Below are 20,680 nucleotides of genomic sequence, written 5' to 3'. Positions count from 1 at the left end.
CCACCTGCAGGACTGCCTCCTAAACAGCTAAGCAACTGTTTTAACAGAACTGACCTATTCTCAAGACTAAGACTGGTTTATGAAATATGGAGCAAACTTCTTACCAGGTCCAGAGCAATTAAACTCAGACTAAGAAGAGACAATGTTGAATTGTGATGTTTTTCTAAGAAAAAAAAAATCTTATCGAAAGGGGAGAATGTTAATTTGTGACCATCCATAAGGGCGTTCACTATACTGTGATAACTCCTCAACAGAGTTGAAGCGCTTTCCCGGTACATGCTTATGGGGCTAGTTGGAAGGAAAGGGGACTTTCGACCTTAGAGAAAGAAAGACAAAAACACGTTAAGAGCCAGGATCACCCAAACCTTGGATGGTGGCACACCTTGAGCACAGATTTTATCCACCATCTTTGGAACAAAAATTTGTTAACTACTCTTGTGAGCCCTGATTTTTTTTTTTAAGATTTATTTATTTTTAGAGAGCGAGCAAGTGAGCATGGGGGGAGGGAGAGAGGGACAGAGAGAGAGTCTTAAGCAGACTCCGTGCTGATGCAGAGCCCAACGTGGGGCTCGATCTCATGACCCTGACTGAGATCATAACCTGAGCTGAAACCAAGAGTTGGCCGTTTAACTGACTGTGCTACCCAGGTGCCCTTCCCCGACAGATCTTAAGGTGTTTTTCAAGAGACAGACTAACAGATGAATGTGATTACTTGAGGTTACTGATTTGCTGTATACTTTACAGCAGGTTGAATCCACAAGCAATAAAGACTGGACACCAGGTGATGGTGTTTGTACATGCTTGAAATGTCACTGCAAGAACAGCTGTGTCTCTAATAGAGGAAAAAAAACAATGGCCAGATTTCCTGCTTTTTACCTGCACAAGTATCTTTATGTGGACATGCAGAAAAACAGACCAGAGGGGTGTACCCAGGTGGTGGCCACTGAAGCTGATTGAACCCACCTGGTCAGAGTAGGAGGTGCTATGTCAGCACTCCAGGATCCACCTGCTAAGAATATTCTTCTCCACAGTTAAATATTTCCTGCATTCACCTTCTTACTAGTGTCATTGGTGTCACAAGCCAACCCCTACAGTGAACTAATGCATTTGGCTTTGAAGAAAAACCAGTTTATATCCAAGACTTAGATCAGGCAGTTGGCTTTTAAAGGAATGAGGAAATTTGATAGAATCCAGTCAGTTGTGTTTGAGACTACTTCCTACACCAGCGACAAATTCAGCAAACGTCTAGAACTTCCGAGCATTTCTGTGAAAGAATTGACTGGTGATAATGCGATTGTCAGCCATAGCAGAAAAATGGGATGTAGTGACAAGAAAGAACGTTGGGTATGCAACTCTTTCCCAATTGTAAAGCTCCGTATTCTTGATGAAGTTTATTTGCTGCATGGAGATAAAGGACTTCAGCTGCTTTTAGTAGCTTGTCTCGTTGCTGGATATGTCAGCTTTCCGACATTGCTCCAAAACAACCAAAGAAGAAGCCTGTTTTGGTCAAGCAGAAGGTACATGTTATAAGCCAAGTACCAGGGAATACTTCCAAGAAGGCACAAAGTTGTTTGATTCCTCAAACCCCCAAACTGCACCCTGTTTCAGCAGGAAGTAGCTAGAGCTGTTGTCATCCCAGTTCCCTCAAGAATGAATCATGATCAAAAGACAGTTCTGGTGGCGGGGGCGGGGTGGGGAGGCGCCTGGGTGACTCAGTCGGTTAAGCATCTGCCTTCGGTTCAGGTCATGATCCCAGGGTCCTGGGATTGAACCTTGTGTTGGGCTCCCTACTCAGGGGAGAGTCGGCTTCTCCCTCCGGTACTCCCCGTGCTTGTGTTCTCTTACTCTTGCTCTTTCTCAAATAAATAAAATGTTTAAAAAAAAAAAAAAAAAAAGGACAGTGGGGATTGAAACTAGTAACCAAGGGGTTAATGGGACCAATAATAAGTGCAGCTGCAGACTAAAACCACAAATGCAACATTTTACCCAGACCTGTTTTCACTTGCCTTTAAATATCCCTGACTCTCTTTCTTCGGGAAGGGCGGATTTGAGGCTTGCTTGTTCGGAGTCTCCTCACTCAGCTGCCTCTTGAATAAATCCTTGCTGCACACTCGATGTCTCCGCCATTGGCTTTGCTGTGCATCAGTCAGACAAACTTGAATTCCCTTACAGAATTAGGAGAAGAGTGTGGGGAAGAATGAAGCCATATAAATCGGAGCTTTCTAGGACTTAGGGCAAAGGTGACTATGAAATATTGTTGCTCTTGTGATTCTAGATATGATTTCCATAAAAACATGTTTGGTCATGTTGATGTATGAGTACCACCTATTGGTCAATAAGTCATATTTCCTTAGAAAATAAGTTATTTCCAAAGAGCTGGATTCTACAGCCAAAGGGCTTTTGGTAGCTTAGTTACCATCTCTGCACTTCCTAATCCATAAAATGGGGAAAAGGGTACATACTTCAAAGGAGTCTTGTGAGGGGTAAAAGATTTAGCTAATGTACATATGCATATAAATGAACTGATGACTGTAGTGGCTGGCACATTATATAAGTATTTGGATTTATTTTTTTTTATATATCTAAGATGTTTGATTTTTATGTAAGTTTTGTTTTGTTTTGTTTTTTGGTTTAAGTTCTGTGTATTACAACCTAAAATGTATGTTACATTCTTGTCTTTATTCTTTTCTAGGGTTACTCCTAAAAGAGAAATGGGAAGCATTTGGTCTTAGACTCAACCATGCTCAACAACAGATGAAAATGACTGAAAATGCTCTATTGTTTGCATTTGTAGAGGTATTTTGGTTCAGTTATTTAGATTAAAGGAATGTTGATTTGATGCAAAATGCAAGTGTAGGCAGGCTACTATTTTGTGTTCTCTTTATGGTGATATTTTTAGTGTTCGGTGTTTAAGATTTAATGAACACTAATGAAATAACACTTTGGGGGGAAGATTTCTGAAAAATGTCCTTTATGGAAATGATAAGGCCTTGATGAGCACCATTATTTTTAAAGTTGCAGTTGAGGACAACTAGTGAAGTCTGTTTCATGGTGACAGGTTGGGGCAGGGGGTAGATTTGGAACTTGAGGCCTCACTTTCTATTGTAGCAAATGGGTAGCTCTACTGTTTTCTGTCCTGTCACCTTGTGGGAAGAACCAACTTAATTAAATTTTCATGACTTAAGCTTTTTAAATTCTTAACTTAAAAAATTTCTTCTGTGACATACTTTAGACTACACCCTAAAAGGAGTCCTCTTGTTTGAGGTGGTGTTTTGGTCAGTGAGAAGGTCACTGAATCATGTCCATCATTGTGGGAAATTTGGTCATCAATGCTTAATCTCAATGGGATTATTTTTAAAATAACCAATTAGGATGTCAAGTGCTCTCAAAATAGGTTTTATACCTATTTCATTACTTGGCATTACACTGGAATTCAATACATTTGTTCTGTTTTATTGTTTTCAGTTAAATTTATAGAAGATTCTGGTAGGATCATCAGGAAAACAAAAGTATAAAGCCATTTAATAAATTAAAACAATTTAGTTTTTGATGTATCAACTGAGTGGATTTTAAGATTTATTTTTCAGTGCTCTTGGAAACAGAACTTGAAGAGATAAATCAGTGAAGAGGAGGAAAGATTTATTTTGATATTCTCCAGCAAATGTGAAAAGCTGTGTATTAAAACCAGTACACTTTTTTGACTTAGTCATTTATCTCATCTTTGCATACTCATTGCCTGACCCTGTATTTATTTTGGATGCTTTTAATAACATTTGGGTACTTATAAACATTTAATACATTATAAATTATTAGTTACCTGACCGGCTGTCTACTGAGATGATTTAGGTTGTTGCACCCCTTTGTTAGGCTCAGAGATAATCCCTTGACCCTTCTAGACATTAAAAATGGTTAAGTTGTCCTTAGCTCTTACAACCAGCTGGCAGCCATTCGGCATTTAGGGTGAAAGCTCATCGAGCATGAGAGGTCTGCCCTCACTTCTTGTGTCTAACCCTGCTTACATACCTGCTCTTGGTGAGTGTGTCTTTATGTGCAATGTATTTTTAACAGTTTACTTTCTCTTCTTTTAGGGTACTCTAGCTCAGGCCGTGAAGAAGGGAGAATGGATCTTGTTGGATGAGATTAATCTGGCTGCTCCAGAAACATTAGAATGTCTCAGTGGTTTACTTGAAGGTTCCTCTGGCTCCCTTGTGTTACTGGATCGAGGAGATACAGGTAGCACTTGATCCCACTGAGGTTTGACTTGGTGCCAGGACTTTTGGCCTCTTTAGAGTAAGATTCTTTGGTTAGGTGGATTACATAGTCCTCCCAGTGTTCATTCATTCCATAATACTAATTTCTGCCAAGTTAGGTGACATGGAGAATGCAAAGAATAAGAATTTAAGTTATTTCGGTAGTAGGTAATAGACATGCACACTGAATGACAAAATATATGATGGTGAATAGGCGATAAAATATAAATAATAATGAACAACCATACCTTAAAAGATAGTGGAAGGGCAGCATAAGATTAAGTTGGTACATAGATCTGGAAGTTGGTTTCAGAAAAAGCGAGGATGATTTGAGCAGCCAGCCCCAAGCCCGCTGAGTGTGAGACAGGGTTTCCTGGCCTGAGGTTCTGTGGAGTTAGATGGTCTTCCCCTGGGCACCTGTGGCTGATCACTTGATGTTACCAGTTGAGAATCTATAATTTTCTCTTAACAGAACCACTGGTTCGTCATCCTGACTTCCGTTTATTTGCCTGTATGAACCCAGCAACAGATGTGGGCAAAAGAAATCTCCCACCAGGAATAAGAAACAGGTAAGGGGACATGGCCTGGTTCCTGGGGACTTTTTTTTTTTTTTAAGTTCTCTTGATTGATTGATTGTTAATATTAACATAACCAAACCTCATAACAATACTTGAACTTTCTTGACCTCTGATAAGAGGAATCCTTCCTTATTTGTCATATTCCTCTACTTTATCAGGTGGTAGGAATACAGAGGACTCCAAAACACTGGAAATGTTTTTCCTTTGGGTTGAGTGACAGTTAATGACTCACGGATATTGTAGAAAATAAAATTTTTTCCTCCTTCAGATAACCTTATAGCTATCAGAAAAACCTTCACATACAGTATAACATAGAATAGTATAAGTGCATCTTAGGAACTGAATCCTCTTGGGTAAGGCCAGTGATTTGTAAAAGGCCTTTTACACTGACTGACACTAACAACCTTGTTGGTTGTTGGTATTTTATGTGTGTAGCATTTGGAAAAAGATCACATCTTATTTTTGTTGGTGACCTTTTGTTGACTTTTGAGTTTTATTTAAAATTTTATTAGATTCCTCCCCCCATTAGAAAAGTAACAAAACCTTCTTAGGAAAATTCTATAAACTATAAGCATTGTATTGTCCTTTGCTCCAATGATTTTATTTTCAATGTTGAGGGTGCTTTTTGTTGTTGCATGTATTTTTTATCACATGTAGTTATAATAACACCTCTGAAAATAAGGATAAATGTCTTATTTTATTTCATTATGGTCGGTTTGTATCTAAATGAAAGGCTTTCATATTTTATAAACAATTAAAATGAGTTTACATAACTTCTTGTGTTTTGTATTTTCTTTTTTTTAAGATCTTAGGTATTTGAGAGCAAGAGAGAGAACAAGTCGGGGGGAGGGGCAGAGGGAGAGGGAAAAGCCAGCTCCCTGCTCAGCAGGGAGCTTGTTGAGGGGCTCCATCCCAGGACCCTGGGATCATGACCCAAGCCAAAGGCAGGTGCTTAACCAACTGAGCCACCCAGGTGCCCCTATATTTTGTATTTTTTTTATTGCCAGAATAGCTGTATTAACTTCCTAAAAAGTTGTTGTTATTTAGTAATCATTGTCTTACAGGTTCACAGAACTTTATGTAGAAGAATTGGAAAGTAAAGAAGATTTACAAATTCTTATTGTGGATTATCTGAAAGGACTGAGTGTGAATAAGACCACAGTGCAAGGAATCATCAGGTAGGTTCTCTTTGGTTTCTCTTTATAAACTTTTCACCTGAACATAAAAATGTGTGCCTCATGCACATATATGACTTCTTTTTTGCTTCTGACGAGAGAAGGATTATCATTAAGATTCTATTTTAAAGTTGGAACCTTATGAACTCCCATGGCTTTTCCTAATGAAGCTACATTGAAAGCTTAAGAATTACCACCTATGAGAATATGTAAACAATTAGATAATGTTCTCCTAATTACTCTTGTATTCGTAGCTAGGTGTTTGCATCCCCGGAATGCGAATGGTTTGTATTTTGATCTGTCTTGATGAAATCTTACTTTTTGCCATTTGCATGCTAGTTATGTGGGATGCAGGGAGAAAAAGGTTGATACAGTGAGTGATTTAGGTTTAGAATTAACTGAGGCTTAGCTGAAGACAGTATAGATTGGCCATGTGGCTTGGTGCTTTCTTGAGCCTTTTTCTTCTTCTTCTTTTTAAAGAATGCATTTTCTAAACTGCAAAGCATTTTATTTTATTTTTTTTAAATTTTATTTGTCAGAGAGCGTGCACACACAGAGAGCAAGCAGTGGGGAGAGGCAGGCAGCGGGGAGAGGCAGGCTCCTGCTGAGCAAGGAACCCAATGTAGGACTCGATCCCAGGACCCTGGGATCATGACCTGAGCCAAAGGCAGATGCTTAACCAACTCAGCCACCCATGCGTCCCTCTTGAGCCTTTATTTCTGTTTCTGTTTTTGTTTTCTATGCCGTGTGGAAAGGGTGCAATCAGACAGCTTGAATTCTAGTATGGGCTCTGTCAAAAACAAATTCTGTCATTCTGGGCACATCATTTAGTTAATTTTGTCTGTGTTGCCTAGAAAGAACTATACACTATGTAAAGCTTTTGAAATAGGATCATATTAATGTTTTACTTCGCATTTTGCGGTTTGTTCCTTTTTTTTGGGTACAAATTATTGAGTTGCCCATGTGCTAGGGATATAGCTATAAATAAGATAAATATAAATAAGCTCCTCACGGAGCTTTTAATTCAGGAGGTGAAGATAACCAGTAAACAAGGAGATACATACTGTAATTTTTTTGAAGTGACTATAACCTCAAGATTTTATTGTCTTCATAATATAGCAAAATATGAAGGTTAGAACTGGTTCACTTGGCCCTTTCTCTTCTTATTTCTTCCCAGTTCAAAATGCTTACATCCCTTAATAGCCAGTATTCTCTTAGATCTGCAGTTGGGCTCAACACATTGAAGCCTCAGCACAATCTTCTTTGTAGTTTTAGCCTTTTTCCAGAAAATCGTCTTAGTCTGCCCACCGTAGCCACTCTGCTTCCTGTCATAATGCAGCTTTCCCTGGGCGTAAGGAGAATCTTTGTCTTTCTTGTACTGTGTCACTTTGTGGGGTTGGTGCTTGCCGTACTTCTTACAGAAATTCTGGTGAGTTTTAGGAATGTTTGCAAGAGCACTCTCAGCACAGAAAGCAGGAGAAACATAATTTTAGGTTATGGTAAGTGAAGAAAAATAACACATAAAGCAAAACGGGGATTAGAAAATACAGGCTTGTAGCCCTATTTTATTTTTTATTTTTTAAAGATTTTATTTGAGAGAGGGAGCAGGGAGAGAGAGAGAGCATGAGCAGGGGGAGTGGCAGGGGGAGAAACATACTCCCTGCTGAGCAGGGAGCCCAATGCAGGCCTTGATCCTAGAACCCTGGGATCATGACCTGAGCTGAAGGCAGGGGCTTAACCAATTGAACCACCCAGGCGCCTCAGTTGGAGCCCTATTTTAAATAGAATAGTTAAGGAGGCATTTGTGAAAATGCTTTGAAATGGTTTACCAATACCACATTCTAAAATTGGAACACTTTTGTTAGCCAAGAATATTTGGACAAAAGTATAAATATGTGTGGTTAAAATTGAAAAGCAGAGATAAAACAGACTAGATAAAGCAGAGGCTCTTGTAAAATGCTGATAGTATAAGTGGTAAGTGTTCCATTTGTAATAACCCACTTCTAGAATGTAGATTCTTTCTACAAAAGAAAAGAATGTATAGCTAGATTGCAAAGAGATAAGCCAAATCTTACTTGGGCAAGAACTTAGATTTAATCTGAGACACACATTTGGTTACTCTTGATCTTGTGTAGCTGATCATGAATTTCATGAAATTTTAAATTTCTTCTTCCATCTTGTCATCTTCTAGACTTCTAAAGTGTGTGGTAATGATAATAGTAACAGTCACCATATTTTCATGCTTTTTAACATTTTGTCATTACTGATTATGGCCATACTTATGACCTTTCAAAACACCATGATTTTTTTCTGTGTGCTTCTCCATCACTATTAGATTACACAGGGACTTTATTTCCCTATTGTATTAGAGCTGACTCTGGAACACTGTGTTTGGACTCTGTATATTCTTTTTTTTTTTTTCTTTTAAGATTTATTTATTTTACAGTGTGTGGGGTTGGGAGGTTGGAAGGACAGAGAGGGAGGGAGGGAGAGAAAATTTCAAGCAAACTCCCCTCTGAGCCCCAATATGGGGCTTCATCCCATGACCCTGAGATCATGACCTGAGCCGAAGTCAAGAGTTGGATGCTAAACTGACTGAACCACCCAGGTGCTCCTGGACTCTGTATATTCTTACTAAGGGCTTCTCCTATCTTACTGTCTTTTTGTTAAGAATCCGGTGTTTTTCACCTCTCTGCTCTTTTTATCCTAAAGGAAATTGATAGATACTTCTTTTGAAAGAGTCTCTGAGTGTGTGAAAAATAGATTTTTAAAAAAATTTTATTTATTTGAGAGAGCGTACACAAGCAGAGGGGAGGGCAGAGGGAGAAGCAGACTCCCCACTGAGCAAAGAGCCCTGAAAAATAGATTCAAAAGAGAATGTCTGAGAGATTTTGATGAATGCTCTAGGAAATTGTATATAAGTTTAACTAATTCTATAAAAATGGCTTTTGGACCGTGTGGGGGGAAAAAAAAGGAATAATGGCAAAATAGTGAATGCTTATTAGTTAATAAAGTCATTTGAACTCCGTCTTTTTTGTAGCTTGTACACAGCTCTACGGAAAGACTCTGGGACAAAATTGGTGGATGGAACTGGCCATAGACCTCACTACAGCCTTCGGACTCTTTGCAGAGCTCTGCGATTTGCAGCTTCCAATCCCTGTAGCAACATCCAGCGCTCGCTCTACGAGGTCTTTCTAAAGTCTGTGCTTGGGTGGGAGCTTGGTGGATGGGAGGGAGTGGTGATGCAAATGCCAGGTTTGCCTGTGCAGTCCATTTAGTCGGATCAGCCCAGAACATACCAGAGTGACCCTGCCATTTTTGTACCATCATATCACATTTAAAAGTTGTTCTGGGAGGGGCGCCTGGGTGGCACAGCGGTTGAGCATCTGCCTTCGGCTCAGGGCGTGATCCCGGCGTTATGGGATCGAGCCCCACATCAGGCTCCTCCGTTGTGAGCCTGCTTCTTCCTCTCCCACTCTCCCTGCTTGTGTCCCCTCTCTCGCTGGCTGTCTCTATCTCTGTCAAATAAATAAATAAAATCTTCAAAAAAAAAAAAAAAAGTTGTTCTGGGAACCAGTACCACCCAAGAGTTTGAGTTTTGTTTCTGAAATAAGTTGGCCTGTTATTGTAGAAGGGTAATTAGTTTTATGCATATTTGTTTGTTTGTTTTTTCCCTAGGGCTTTTGTTTGGGTTTCTTAACACAGCTTGACAGGGCATCACACCCAGTAGTTCAGAAGCTCATTTGTCAACACATTGTCTCTGGCAACGTAAAAAGTCTGCTGAAGCAGGTATGTTGTTTGATTTCTTGACTTATTTAACATAAATGAAAGGCTGAATTATCAAAATTTCAATTTTTTTTAAACAAGACTTGTTTCTAATTATGAAAGTAATCCATTTGTTCCAAAAAATTAGGTGGTGTCTTAGATGGTGAAAATTCCAAATAATCCTACTCCTACTCTTTAGAGATTTAAACCTTATACCTTTCCACCTAAATTATATATGTATTTTGTTAAATATTCAAATTCTGACAGTGTGTGTATAGCTTTATCAAGGCAAATTCTTTCTTGTTTTTTATTTTAATTCCACTATATTTAATATACAGTGTTCTATTTTCAGATATACAATACTGTGATTCAGCAAATCTGTATGTTACTTGTTGCTGAAGCTAAGTGTACTCTTAATCCCTATCATCTGTTTTACCATCTCCCCACCTACCTCCTTTCTGGTAACCATCAATTTGTTCTCTGTTGTTAAGAGTCTGTTTTTTGGTTTGTCTTTTTTTTTCTTTGTTCATTTTTGTTTCTTAAATTCCACGTATGCGTGAAGTTATATGGTATTTGTCTTTTCCTGACTGACTTATTTCATTTAGTAAGGGCGCAAATTCTAAACATATATCTAATATAAATGACTTAAAAGGAATCATAATACTTTTCTGTAGCTTCCTTTCTTAGCCTAACTATATCCTATATTTTCGTGTCTGTACCAGATATCACTGTGGCATGGTTTCTAATGGTTACATAGTATTTTGTTGCTTACACCATAATTTGTGTACACACTTCCCATCTGATTGATGGTTGGGCATTTTTTTCCTTATTAAATACAACAACCGTTTCAGTTTGACAAAGGAAATTCTCAAATAACATGGGAGTGAAAGATACTGAGAAAGTGGTTTACCAATGAACAGGCTTGTTTTATGTTGATTCCTTACTCTTAAGGAAGAAGGAACCTTATTAGGGACTTAGGATTACTTTGGATTCAGTATTTTTTCCTTTTTAAAAATTATACAAGTAACATATGAATATATACTTTTGGTAAACCATAAATACATTGAAAAAAGGCTCAAGCTTGCTGTGATTATCATTCCAATACCACTGTCCTTTACTTTTTTTTGTATTTTCCTAATGGATCCATATGATGGAAGTTTAAATATCTTTTTTTCCCACTGCTCCTGAGCTAAGTTGAGGAGCTCTTAAAAGAAGTTTTAGTAGCTTCGCGTTAGGGAACTAAATGTTTTAGAACACTTTTTCATAGCTACAGATCTGACCACTTCTGACCATTTTTGATCTATGAAAATGACAGTTATGTTATAAATCAACTTAATAACTCCTATCATATCTTTGAAAGATTATGTCATTTGCACTATTATCCTTGATAGAGTAGTTTCTCTGGAAGGTCACACTTTTTTTTGGGGGGGGGATTTGTTTATTTATTTTGGTGGGGAGGGGTTGAGGGAGGGGGAGAGGGAGAATCTTAGGCAGACTCCACGCCCAGCGCAGAGCCCAACGTGGTGCTCCGTCTCACAACCCCAATATCATGGTTTGAGCCAAAATCAGGAGTTGAACACTTAACCGACTGAGCCACCCAAGTGACCCTGGAGGGTCACTTTTATTTTTAATGTCTTCTAGGGGATCCAGAATGTAATAATGCAAAGCTCCGGTCCTTCAGTTCAACACTGGTCCTGTTTTTAGGAACGTGGTTTATATGAACTACATGTTTTTGACCAAAATACTTCATCAGGGTGGGAATTTTGGGAGGTGAGAGAAAAGAACTAAATCATTAACTATTTAAGAAACTATTTGATTCAAGGTCTTCCCCAAACTCACCACTTCAGTTTGACAAAGGAAATTCTAGAATAACATGGGAGTGAAAGATGCTGAGAAAGTGGTTTACCAACTAACAGGCTTATTTTTATGTTGATTCCTTACTCTTAAGAAAGAAAGAATCTTATTAGGGACTTAGGATTACTTTGGGGCAGCATTCTTGGTGATAACTTCTTTTCCAACCTACACCCCTCTCTGAAAGGATGCCATAGTTGTCACGGGACTGTAGGTTATTTCTCTAACTTTTTTGTCTTTCAGCCTATTCCAGAACCAAAAGGAGGCCGGCTTATCCAGGTCGAAGGATACTGGATTTCGGTGGGAGACAAGGAACCTACAATAGATGAGACCTACATTCTTACATCTTCTGTTAAGCTAAACCTGAGAGACATAGTCCGAGTGGTTTCTGCAGGGTGTGTGGACCTTTTCTTTTGCTTCTCAGAAGTTCTACCAGCATAGGCATTGATGACATTCTAGTCTTACTTCCTTGATTTTCCAAGTGCTTTATTGTTGTTTATTGGCTTAAGTGAGTAATTCCTTCCCAAGTCCATACTTTTCTCCTGGCACAAAGCATTGCTTCTAGTTGCACCTTTTGGTGGAAGCAATACAGATGCAGATTATTTTGGCCATCTTTAAGCTTGTTTTTCAGTATTTTGCTGGTGAATACTTATCCATTATTTAAGTGAGTGACAGCTAGTCCCATTTACTGTTTCTCACAAGTACTACAAGAAAGGTTGAGATTGCTTTCCTCAGTATTTTCTGAGGAACCCCTTTTACATAGAAACTTCTCAGGGCTTACGAAACATTCCATTAGTGGTGTGTAGGTATATAAAAATGTCTTTTTATGGTGATAAATGATACATTCCTTTTAATACTACTTGAATTCTGGTTTCTGTCTTTTTTTTCTTAAATTGCTTTATTGGCTGATCTTTTCAAGAACCTATCCAGTGTTGATTCAGGGAGAGACATCAGTTGGTAAAACAAGCCTTATCCGGTGGCTGGCAGCAGCTTCTGGTAACCATTGTGTGCGTATTAACAATCACGAACACACGGATATTCAGGAGTACATTGGTTGTTATACATCTGACTCTTCAGGGAAGCTTGTATTTAAAGAAGGTAGGATTTATTATTTCATTCCATGGGTATAGGTGTTCATTCTTTTAAACCCATTTCCCCATGTAAACTTCATCCTTTCCAGTTGAGGCACATTGGCCTTTGCCATAACAGATGGTTTGTCTTTCTCCCTGATCTCCCTGGCTAGGGGAGATCCAGCTTCCTTTGGGCCTCACTGATCTCGTTAGCTGTACGGAGAACTAGGACCAAGTTTTGTAGAGGGTAATTGAACTGCTACTTCATTTCCTAGAGACTAAGAAAAATGTGGTGAGCGTTGAACAGAGGGAAGCTGAGAATAGATATGAGAATGTGGTGATTTAAATGAAATTAGACTGCAGGGGGAAAATAAATGGGAAATATGATATTTGTCAGCCTTGGCTCCCCTTCTGTGTGAAATGATAACTTTAATTGAAAATTGTCCTTTCTTGATATTTGACATCACAAATTATTTTTGGGCATGACTAGCTGCAGGAAGTAATTTATTTTGAAATGTAATGGTCTAGGATTGGTTGATTTGTATATAACATTTTTTAAAACTTTGTGGACTAATTTATGTACTAATCTTCAGTGTTTGTTTTTTCTAAGGTGTTCTTATTGATGCTATGAGAAAGGGCTACTGGATTATTTTAGATGAATTAAATTTGGCCCCTACTGATGTGCTAGAGGCACTGAACAGATTGCTGGATGATAACCGTGAATTGCTCATCACAGAAACACAAGAAGTTGTTAAAGCTCACCCTCGGTTCATGCTTTTTGCTACCCAGAATCCCCCAGGACTTTATGGAGGCAGAAAGGTGTGTAGCATTTGCCCCTTACTCCCGTTTGTTACTCCATCAAGTAATCTTTCTTGGTAAGACTGGGATGTTTTTACTTCTTTTGAAGGGTTTTTCTTTTTGTGGCAAATAACAGAGCCTCCATTTTGGAAACTGGGTAAGAGGCTCTTTTTGTCATGTTTTTTTTTTTCCTGTGTGTTTCCCAGGTGCTTTCAAGAGCCTTCAGGAATCGGTTTGTGGAATTGCATTTTGATGAATTGCCTAGTTCTGAGTTGGAAACAATCTTGCATAAGCGCTGTAGTTTGCCACCCTCCTATTGTAGCAAGTTGGTTAAAGTCATGCTGGACCTTCAGGTATTTCATCTCTCTCACTTACTTTCAAATGGAACATATTGATTAGATTTCGTGATCAAAATTTAAAATTTGATAGCCTTCTCAGGTAGACACAGCAGTCCATCTATTTTTTTCTCAAATTAAGGATATTATCGTAAAATGCACTCCACTAATATACATTTTGTGGTTTTGTAAATGAACAATTTGATACCATGTTATAGTTTTTCTCATAGTCATATGGTAACAGTTCCCTACTTGTGGGTAATTTTGGAACATTTTGTTTAGATTGGAACTTGGCATTGACAAACTACAATTTTTGTTTTTTGAATGGATCTAGTCCTTGAATGGACATAACTAAAGATATCCTTTTTATGTCTCTCCCTTGTCAATTCTGCAAAGCTACAGTTCCTTTGTTTTTTGAAAAGCCCTTTTTATGGTGTTAAAAGTGTCCTTTATCAGAATTAATACACTTTTAGTTTCTAGAAAGCTAATAGTAATTGACAATCTTACGACTATGTTCCCACCTTATGGGATTAATGTTTCTGCATGTTTGCCATCATTTGTATTCATAATTTTTTATATATGGTGTAAGAAATGGAATTCCTGGGGCGCCTGGGTGGCACAGTGGTTAAGCGTCTGCCTTCGGCTCAGGGCGTGATCCCGGCGTTATGGGATCGAGCCCCACATCAGGCTCCTCTGCTGGGAGCCTGCCTTCTTCCTCTCCCACTCCCCCTGCTTGTGTTCCCTCTCTCGCTGGCTGTCTCTATCTCTGTCGAATAAATAAATAAAATCTTTAAAAAAAAAAAAAAAAGAAAAAAGAAATGGAATTCCTTTTTTTTTCTTGGCGTTGTGCTTTGGAATTTATACTCTTCTACATGAGTTTGAATATTTATCTTCAAAGGATTATAGTCCATTTACTTTTTTCAAAAATTAATCTCAGTGGAATGAATCATTTTTATTGGAGCATAAATTTGTTAAAAATTGTATATAGGTTGTACAGTGTGCTTGTCATTGCTCTTTTTCATTTGTTTTGATATTTTAATAGTCCTATCGCAGAAGTTCTTCAGTGTTTGCTGGAAAACAGGGCTTCATCACTCTTCGTGATCTGTTTCGGTGGGCTGAAAGATACAGATTGGCTGAACAGACCGAGAAAGAGTATGACTGGCTACAGCATTTAGCCAACGATGGTATGCTTTCAGTTGGATGCTTTCAAACTGTGAAGTTATGTCAAATATCAAACCTTCTTATTAAAATAAATCTTTCCCACGTTGTGGTCAATATATACATTTTACTGAGTATTCCAGAAATGGTCTTTTTCCCTCAAGTGCCAGGTGCTTTTGAAAATGGTTCTTTTCTGCAGGCCTCTGTGCCACTATGTTTGGGTTTCTACAGTTTCAGATAGAGGCACAATGCCTATGTAAGAGTTTTGGCGGGTGGTTGGTGGTGTCTTTGTGGACTATTTATCTGCAACTCACTAATCGTAGGTAGTCGTGCTTGTGCCTTATACAGAAAACTGTCAGGTTGGGGCACCTGGGTGGCTCAGTCAGTTAGGCGTCTGCCTTTGGCTCAGGTCATGATCTCAGGGTCCCCATGTCTTCCCCTTCTCCCTCTACCCCTCCCCATGCTTGTGCACTTGTGTACTGTCAGATAAATAAATCTTTAAAAAAAATAAGAAAGGAAGAAAACTGACAGGTTGGTCAGGTACTGTCATGGTTCTGAGGGAAGGTAGTTATGTCATCTGAGACTCATGATTGCTCATTTTTGTTTAATCCATGGGAAGAAGTTATATGTTTCTCTATAGGAAAGAAAGCATTTCAGAATCTACTGATTTGAAAGGTACTAATGAGTCATTAATGGAGTGGTTAATAAGGAGAGTAAGTAAAACTAACCCATGAGAGTTGTATTTTTTCTTTACTGGTAAAAAGTAGATAGGTGGAGGAACATTTTTTTTTAAAAAAACGTAACACTCTTTAATCAAGGTGTAACATATAGTAAAGTGAATGTAGTACTTTATTTTTTCATGTATAAGCTAGATTTAATTTTTTTTTAACATTTGTACATACCCATGTAAATCATCACCTAGGCCAAAGTATAGAATATTTTTCGGTACCTCAAAAGATTCCTTCATGGTTCCTGCCAGTCTTAACCTCCCCTGGAGGTAACCACTGCTCTGACCTCTATCACCACTGATTTTTGCCTATGCTTGAGCTTCAGCTAGTATCATGCAGTATGTACTCCTTGGGTTTGACTTCTTTTCACCCAGCCTAATGTGAGGTTCAGCCATGCTGTTATGTGTATTAGGAATTCATTCTTTTTAAATTATTATTATGTTGTAACCCATTGTATGGAGATACCATAATATGCTTATTCATTCTTGTTGGTGGACATTTGGGTTATTTCCACTTTCTAGTTATTATGAATGGAACCGCTCTGAACATTCCTATATATGTATTTTGGTGCACATGTGTTCATTTGTGTTTGGGTCTACCTGCAAGTCATGTTGCTGGGGACTGGGCAGGCATAAGGTTAGTTGCAGTAGATTCTCCCAGTTTTCCAAAGTAGTTCTTTAGTTACTCTCACCACCAGCAGCTAAGAAGGTTGCTGTTGCTCCGTATTCTCAATATCCCTTGGTATTTTAACGTGACACTCAGTGATTCTTTTTTTTTTTAATTTTAATTTTATTTTTATTTTTTCAAGGATTTATGCTTCTCGCAGGCCGAGTCAGGAAGCAGGAGGAGATTGATGTGATTCAAGAAGTCCTTGAAAAACATTTCAAGAAAAAATTGTGTCCTCAATCCCTCTTCTCCAAGGAAAATGTCCTAAAATTACTGAGTGAGTAGGTCAAAATATCTAGAGGAAATGAACTGAGCTGTGCTCCTATTAGAAGCTAAATATTTATTCTCCGTTTTATAGGTAAATTGTCCACTCAGGTATCCACACTGGAGTCTACGTTCAGCCACATTGTGTGGACTGAGGGCATGCGGAGGTTGGCGATGCTGGTGGGAAGGGCGCTGGAATTTGGTGAACCAGTGCTGCTGGTTGGAGACACTGGGTAAAACCCTGTGCTTCTGTGACAGTAACTCATGATGGTTCAGTTCAGTTCCTTAGGAGTATTTGAGTTACCTGCGAAGGATTATCAGGAATGCAATCTTTGTTTTTTCTTTTTTCTTTCTTTTTTTTTTTTTTTTTTAAAGGATCATGTAAGAGACCCATTACTGTTCACTTTCCTCTTCCTTCAGACCTTTGTGATAGAAAAGAATGATTTCTTGTATTATTATCACTGGAGTTGTTTTTTTCTTTGTAATTCTTGTAAATAGTGCCATTCATTCTATAGATCTATAGAGAAGAGCAGATGAGCTCCTCTCCTGAAAGTCTGTAAGGTTTAGATTTCTTTCCCATCCCTTGTTGGTTGTTGGTAGAAGTAGAAAAGGATGGAATTCAGGTCGTGTGTACTTTTTTGTATAAGGAACACCGTAGGGTGCTGTTGTTTGGGGGGAGGGTGTCCTAAGCTCAGGGTGCAGAGGTCGTGTTGGCCAGCAGTGTCTGCTGCTGCAGTGAGGCTCTCACCAGAGCTTCCCTCTTGTGCTGACTGGGTGTTTGTTCTTGTACATTTGGAATTTATGGTTCTTATTAATCTGGTATGTATCCGTTTAACAGGTGTGGGAAAACTACGATCTGTCAGGTGTTTGCAGGCTTGGCAAATCAGAAACTATACTCTGTCAACTGCCACTTACACATGGAGACATCAGACTTCCTGGGGGGACTGCGGCCGGTGAGACAGAAGCCAAAGGACAAGGTTTGTTCGGTAGTGAATGATGTGGTGTTCATTCATTTGAGAATTGCACTTGGCTTTGTGCATGAGTCAGCTGTGGAACGTATTCATGGTGAGGTTTTGATCCCAGGTTTGATGTATATCTTTAGGTTTTCACTTGTCTGCAAAGGACTTTGAGGAGCATCCTGTTGTGTAGGCTTTATTCTTTGTTCTTAGACCCTTACTTTCTGCAGAATGACCGCTTACTCCAGCAGACACCAGCTAGCTATGTGTGTATTGCCTCGTGGGCCCACTTGCTCTTTAATTTCACACCTTCTTTTCCAAATTGTAGGAAGAAATTGATACATCAAGACTTTTTGAGTGGCATGATGGTCCTCTTGTTCTGGCCATGAAAGAAGATGGCTTTTTTCTCTTGGATGAGATCTCACTGGCTGACGACTCTGTCCTGGAAAGACTCAATAGGTATATGTGTAAGAGGTTTGCCCTGTGTGTGATGTTTTCACTGGTCTGGTTATTTTTTAATTAATCAGTTAAAAATTTTTTTAATTAAAAGATTAAAAATTCCCATGTAGTTAACCTATACCATTAGTTTCAGGTGTACAATATAGTGATGCTACAATTCTATACATTACATAGTGCTCATCATGATACGTCTACTCTTAATCCCATTCACCTATTTCACCTATCGCCCCCACCTGCCTCCCCTTTGGTAACCATCAGTTTTTTTTCCTATGGTTAAGAGTCTGTTTCTTGGTTGTTCTCTTTCTTTCTTTGTTCATTTATTTTGTTTCTTAAATTTTATGTATGAATGAAATCCTATGGTATTTTTCTTTGACTTATTTCACTTAGCATTGTACCCTCTAGTTCTGTCCATATTGTTGCAAATGGCAAGATTTCATTCCTTTTTATGGCTAAATAATATTCCATAGACTATGGAATACTGGTCTGGTTTTTATAGGTATTCTCTTGCACAGTAATGTTTTTCATAGGTGCATAGTAAATGTTTGAAAATGATAATGAGTTACCGTTTTTGTTTTTTGGTTTGTTTGGTTTTGTTTGTTTGGTTTTGTTTTTTTTTGGGGGGGGTTTGGTTTTTTTTTTTTCTTTTTTTTCTGGGTTTAGCACTCAGTAGTTTAAGAGGCCTAGTTTTTCTGTTTTGTTGTCAATAATCAGTAAGATGGGACTGCGGAATGGTGGGGCTAAAAGCAAATGAACCGAAGTTAAAACTCTTTTTTAAGGCAATTTATGTGACCATTATCTAAATTCTTCAAAGATGCGGTATGGTTGTACAGCCTTAAATCTCAGACTAATATGAATTTTGACGTATACCTGTTTTTCTTTTTTGAAGTTTAATTTACCATAAAATGTATCCATTTTAGATGTATAATTCAACAACTTCTAGTAAATTTACTGAGTTTTGCACCATAATCCAGTTTTACATTTCCACCATACCAGTAGGATTCCTTCTACCCCTTTACAGTTTATTTCTGATGCCACCTCCTACTCCAGGCCACTACTAAATTACTTTCTGTAAAAAAATATTTGTCTTTTCAGCACCTTACATATAAATGGTCTCTTCTCACACTTAGCATTGTTTTGAGGTAACCTATGTTAGTAGTTTGTTCGTTTTTATTTCTAAGCGTATTCCATTGTATAGATATACCATATCTTTTTTTTATCTGTTCACCGCCTGATGGTATTTGGGTTATTTCTACTTTTATGAATAATGCTGCCATGAATATTTGCATACAAGACACTCATTTTTAAAACAGATGCCTTAATGGGGCAATAAGTGGATAAAGGGATTTTTTTTTTTCTTTTGATCAGCAATATTGTTCCATTACAGAGGAATTGGGATAATGAGTCATTTTAAAATTCGTGCTAGGAAAGTGTTAACTAAATAAAAAGCTCAGCAGAGGAGATAACTTTTTTCCTTTTTAAAAGAACTTGAAGACCACAAAATAGAAAGGTTACATAAGCCTTTTCTAATCTTATATTCTCTAATATTTCTGTCTTTTAGTGTCCTTGAAGTGGAAAAGTCCCTGGTATTAGCTGAAAAAGGCAGTGTAGAGGACAAGGATAATGAGGTAGAGCTGTTGACTGCTGGGAAAAAGTTCCGTATCTTAGCAACCATGAACCCTGGGGGCGACTTTGGAAAAAAAGAGGTAAAATTGTGTTCCTGAAGCATTATTTTTTTTCTAGTTTTTGACCTCAGCTCACTGGCAGCTATAAATATAATATGTACAAATGCATTTGGAATTTTATATTGGGTAAAAATTAAAAACCTAGAAAGATACTTTAGAATTATTACAAAGTTGAGAAATTCTGACATAATCATTTCCTTATTTTAATATCTCACTGTGTGTGCCTGAAATTTCATTGTTTCAGTCACTTTGCCCAGCTCTTTACATGTTACCATAACAAATTCTCACAAGAGCTCTGTGTGAAAGTTATTTTCCTACTTTCATGGATGAGAAAGTTGAAACTGAAATTTAATCTTAAACTCTGTTTCTGGGGTCTCCTCCCTTAAACATGAGTTTGGCTTTGAGTGTTTTAAAGTGACAAAAGTGTTGCAGCCAGGAACCGCTTCTTATTTTGCAGGTGGAGTGTATCTGTTCTCCCCAGGGGTCATGTGGGTTACCCTCAGACTATTGGTAAAGGAAAAGGTGGAGAGCAGCCTTCTGTTCAGAGGCTGGCTGTTAGGACCCAGCCAGGATCCAGTACCCTGAACACCATGTCTTTCAGGCTTGCGGAGTCTCTCAGTGGAGAAGTCTGTGTTGTGTGTGGGATCCTGGTCTGTTAGGAAAATGGTGACGTGGCGATAGGTCAGGTGTGATGAGAAGAAACAGGGGTTGTGAATGAAAGTAATTAAAATTCTTGGTAACTTGGTGGGTGTCCCTGATATGTGAATATGGTGTTTTGGGCCTGATTTTCCTCTGTAGCATAATATGAAGGATTATCACTACACTTCTTGAAATGTTCTGAAGAGAGGAAATAAGAAGAAATATATCACAGCTTCAAACATAATATGAAAACTGGTTCTTTGGCAAGTGAGAATAGCATAGAAAGGTCTGATTTCAAGGTTGTGT

At 38.3% G+C, this 20,680-nt stretch overlaps 2 protein-coding genes across 4 annotated transcripts in view; one reads left to right on the top strand and one right to left on the bottom strand.

The window, feature by feature from the left end:
- Nucleotides 1-20,680, top strand: part of MDN1 (midasin AAA ATPase 1) — a 164,058-nt gene that overhangs the window by 50,858 nt on the left and 92,520 nt on the right. For 2 of the 3 annotated variants that reach the window (XM_087865316.1, XM_045807060.2), the window contains exons 17-32: nucleotides 2,693-2,796; nucleotides 4,089-4,233; nucleotides 4,723-4,819; nucleotides 5,893-6,006; nucleotides 9,044-9,191; nucleotides 9,682-9,792; nucleotides 11,863-12,014; nucleotides 12,539-12,717; nucleotides 13,300-13,508; nucleotides 13,694-13,840; nucleotides 14,865-15,006; nucleotides 16,517-16,651; nucleotides 16,733-16,871; nucleotides 17,477-17,615; nucleotides 17,923-18,053; nucleotides 19,612-19,756. In XM_087865316.1, the coding sequence (XP_087721442.1) occupies nucleotides 2,693-2,796; nucleotides 4,089-4,233; nucleotides 4,723-4,819; nucleotides 5,893-6,006; nucleotides 9,044-9,191; nucleotides 9,682-9,792; nucleotides 11,863-12,014; nucleotides 12,539-12,717; nucleotides 13,300-13,508; nucleotides 13,694-13,840; nucleotides 14,865-15,006; nucleotides 16,517-16,651; nucleotides 16,733-16,871; nucleotides 17,477-17,615; nucleotides 17,923-18,053; nucleotides 19,612-19,756 (2,237 nt within the window). Of the gene's footprint in view, nucleotides 1-758; nucleotides 1,518-2,692; nucleotides 2,797-4,088; nucleotides 4,234-4,722; nucleotides 4,820-5,892; nucleotides 6,007-9,043; nucleotides 9,192-9,681; nucleotides 9,793-11,862; nucleotides 12,015-12,538; nucleotides 12,718-13,299; nucleotides 13,509-13,693; nucleotides 13,841-14,864; nucleotides 15,007-16,516; nucleotides 16,652-16,732; nucleotides 16,872-17,476; nucleotides 17,616-17,922; nucleotides 18,054-19,611; nucleotides 19,757-20,680 lie in introns of those variants that run through there. The other variant, XM_087865317.1, reaches the window with a different exon arrangement.
- LOC123798572 (large ribosomal subunit protein eL42-like) lies at nucleotides 7,136-8,329 on the bottom strand. The gene is made up of 2 exons (XM_087865302.1): nucleotides 8,268-8,329; nucleotides 7,136-7,460 (listed from the first exon to the last, which is right to left on the bottom strand). Exons 1-2 carry the CDS (start codon nucleotides 8,327-8,329, stop codon nucleotides 7,136-7,138), a joined length of 387 nt encoding a protein of 128 aa, XP_087721428.1.

Source organism: Ursus americanus, chromosome 11 (assembly GCF_024610735.1).
Source record: "Ursus americanus isolate L20-20 chromosome 11, mUrsAme1.1.p, whole genome shotgun sequence".
Classification (NCBI taxonomy): domain Eukaryota; kingdom Metazoa; phylum Chordata; class Mammalia; order Carnivora; family Ursidae; genus Ursus; species Ursus americanus.
Note: the sequence above shows the minus strand (reverse complement) of the source record. Positions and strands in the feature narration are given on the sequence as shown.